Here is a 3,381-nt window from a genome sequence, read left to right on the forward strand (position 1 = left end):
CACTCCAAAGAGAAAGGAAAAATTTAAATTGCATCATATGACCCCTTTAAAGTTGTCATCTCTGAACATCTGTGGATGAAACAAACATCTCAAGAGATGTAGTAGTTTAGATGGAAAGGCTCGCAAATTGCTTAGACAGCTGAAGAGCCATTAGCATTCTAATTGTCAGTCTATCCTCGAAAATAAAACCAACGCAGCATTACAACACCCCATAATCATAAATGAAATAACACAGCTAGCACTGCTGTTTGAGAGCTGCATAATAGTTAATAAATGATCTTACCTGCTGAGTAATGGTTTTAAATCCTTTCAATCCTCACCTCTACAAAGCCAAGCAGCATTGATTTGGGTTTTATTATGGACTCTGTCGCTTTCTGCTTGCAGACTTTGCTCAGTTCGGAGTTTCTTTTGTTTTTACAAACTATTATTTACCATTTTTCATTGTCAATATTTCTCCCTCATTTTCAGCTTCTTTCTGTTTATGGACATGAGACACGCAAGGGTGACTGGCGTATGTATGCAATTTCCTGCAAAATCCATTCCGACAGCTTACGTTTCACCGGCTTACCGTAGTAATTCAAGAACACGGGCTGGAGATGGATGTATCGTGTACATTAAAAAAAAAATTACTTTTATATATTTTGGTCGAGTGAATATATATATATAATATCTTGTATATATCTTTATGTATTAAAAAAACATAGAATTAATGCATTTAAGGGAATTATAAATGCTTAAACATGTTCTTGATTTTTGTTATTTATATTCCAGCAGCAATGAGGCCTTCCTCGCTTCAGTGTTTGTTTGGTTCATTTTGAGACCAGATTTTAAAAACAGACAAGTTTCTACCATTATCTTGTCATTACTATGGAAATGGCATCATTACAGCAGCTTGAGGATCAGGAGACACAAGTACAGATAAATGTGTGCTATTATCAGACTCAGATTTCCCATCAGCCCACAATTTTATTCTGATACAAACTGAACATACAGCACTAACAGAGCAGTGTGAATAATATGAACAAAAAGAGACAAAACCAGCATCCAACAACTAAATCAGTTCGTTATTAGTATTCATCTGGACCGTCTCCTCTATCTATAATACTGCAGCTCTTCATTCACCTGTGAGTAATGGCCAATCACACCTAAAACACACAGTCTCGCTTTAGATGAGCTAGAGGATGGTGTAAGAAAGCGGAAGCGCTGGGAGTGAGTCTACAGGCGACTGCATAAATAACAAACAGTGATAATGAGAGAAAAGAGGAAGAGAGATGTGTTTAGAATCTGCTTCAGCACTTATTTCATCATGATGCCTCTGGGGTCAAACTCCGGATCTGCTCTGACCTCTGGAGCGGGTGAGTACAGGGTCAGGGGTCAGGGTCACTGATCTGCTTTCTTCACTTCCTCATACTGCGGCTCATCGCTTTCCTCTTTATCTTTATCTCCCTCTTCATCTGCTTGTGCGTTCGGGACCCACAGTCCAGAGTCGATGCAGCGCTTCATGTGGTATTTGGCCTCCTGCAAGAGATGAACGTCATCAGACAAGCATCAACACAATCCCGAGTCTCACGTCACACAGCGCACACACTGACCGTCGGGTCCATTTTGGTGATGGCGTCCTGCAGCATCTGAATGTCTTTATCGTCGAAACACTTCTGCATTTCCTGCAGGGATGATGGAAGAAGCTTTTAACAAAACATCACTGCCATGACCACAGGAAGCGTTAGCATGTAAAGAATCATCCACACTTCACCTGCTCTGAGTCTCTGTGATTCCAGTGAGCACAAATTGACTGCAATATCACTTCTAGTGTTTATTCTGCTAATTATTTGTTTCATTCTTTATTTAATCCCATTAAACAAGCTGCTGTATAATGTTATCGTGTGCTGAAAAGCGACTCTACTGCACACGCTGCTCTGCTGGAGGTCATCAGAAGTATGGTAACTGTCTCTGTGCTCCATGTCGTGTGTGTGTGTCTCACCGGAGGCAGCGTCTCATACACCTCCACCGGATCCAGTCCGCCGGGACCCAGACGCTTCTGCCGCTCCTCCTCCTCGTATTCTTTCAAGGCTTTCTCGATGCGGATCTTGGCTCGTCCGCGCACTCGCTCCTTAAAGGACTCCAGCTCATCATTGAACGCATCCTGATACTGCTGATCTGCGGTCTGAACACACAGCATGGAGGACGATTATTTTATCTGACAGTCTATTTGACATGAAGAGCAGGACGTGCTCGATTTTCTTATTCTTGCATGTTTCTCTTTATCAGCTCTTCTCTCTCTAACACGTCCAACACTTTCAGCACTCCTGCGCTGCATATTGACATGCATACATATGAAATAATAGAATCTCCATCAATACACACTTTATATGGTCATTGTGATAAATCCCTCCACACACAGACCTTGAGAAACACACACACACCTTGATTTTGGCGAAGAACTGGCGGAAGCAGCCGCGCGGATCGACCTTCAGACTCTTGGAGAGCTCCAGGATGAACTGCATGACGATGGTCTGATGGGCCACCTGCTCCATGAGAGCGTGTTTCTGACACACACACGCACACACACATTCAGGGGTCAATCACAGATCTCACATAACAACACACTCACACACACACACACACACACACACACACACACACACTGCGTTACCTCCTCCACCTCCAGATCGATGCACATGATGACCAGATAATTCGCCGTTTCCTCGCAGACCAGGTGAGGATTGTCAGACAGATACTTCTGAGAGTCGTCCCAGCGCCGCAGCATCCCTGTGCACACACACACACACACGTGTCATGAAGACTGCAGTGAGCGTGAGTTGCGAGTGACTCGTGCTGCATGCAGAGGTCTGTCTTGAAATGCTGCCGTGTAAATGTGGTCAAAGCACTCTCGTTTATTCTTCCTGATGCTGTTTTATTAACACATGCCACTCATTCTGTTACCAGCAAAGTGTTTCTTATTTTGTTACTTTCATTTGATCTTTTTAATGCAATGTTTACATACTGAAGAGTATTTGAAGGCTATGTGCTAATGTTATAATGTATTATTTATTTACAATTATTAATAGTTAATAATTTAATTCATTTTATTTTAATTTTCAAAAAGTTATCTAAAAAACACATTAAAATGAAACAGTAGTTTTGGCTATGGTACAGAGAATCATGGTGTTGGTACTGACTACAGTATCATGGAGACACTAGTAAAGACTTTTACACCCATGACACACTGGAGAGCAGCTCACCGAAATGTTTTATCTGTTTCTCGTATTTCTCCACAAAAGTTTTGTGTTTCTCTTCCTTCTCCTCCTCCGTCTCCTCCTCCTTCTCCGGCTTGACATTGACGACGCTCTGAAAGACAGACAGGTCACGTCAGTCGCGTGT

The 3,381-nt window shown here is 42.2% G+C and overlaps 1 protein-coding gene across 1 annotated transcript in view; it reads right to left on the reverse strand.

Moving 5' to 3' along the window:
- Nucleotides 1–946: 946 nt before the first annotated feature.
- LOC109083635 (hsp90 co-chaperone Cdc37-like) overlaps nt 947–3,381 on the reverse strand; it is a 10,642-nt gene continuing 8,207 nt past the window's right edge. Inside the window, exons 4-9 of the mRNA XM_042765922.1 lie at nt 3,243–3,348; nt 2,654–2,769; nt 2,424–2,546; nt 1,982–2,164; nt 1,593–1,664; nt 947–1,518 (exon numbers count right to left, since the gene is read on the reverse strand). Of these exons, the coding sequence (XP_042621856.1) occupies nt 1,381–1,518; nt 1,593–1,664; nt 1,982–2,164; nt 2,424–2,546; nt 2,654–2,769; nt 3,243–3,348 (738 nt within the window). The 3' untranslated portion in view covers nt 947–1,380. The remainder of the gene's footprint in view (nt 1,519–1,592; nt 1,665–1,981; nt 2,165–2,423; nt 2,547–2,653; nt 2,770–3,242; nt 3,349–3,381) is intronic.

This window comes from Cyprinus carpio, chromosome A1, assembly GCF_018340385.1.
Source record: "Cyprinus carpio isolate SPL01 chromosome A1, ASM1834038v1, whole genome shotgun sequence".
Classification (NCBI taxonomy): domain Eukaryota; kingdom Metazoa; phylum Chordata; class Actinopteri; order Cypriniformes; family Cyprinidae; genus Cyprinus; species Cyprinus carpio.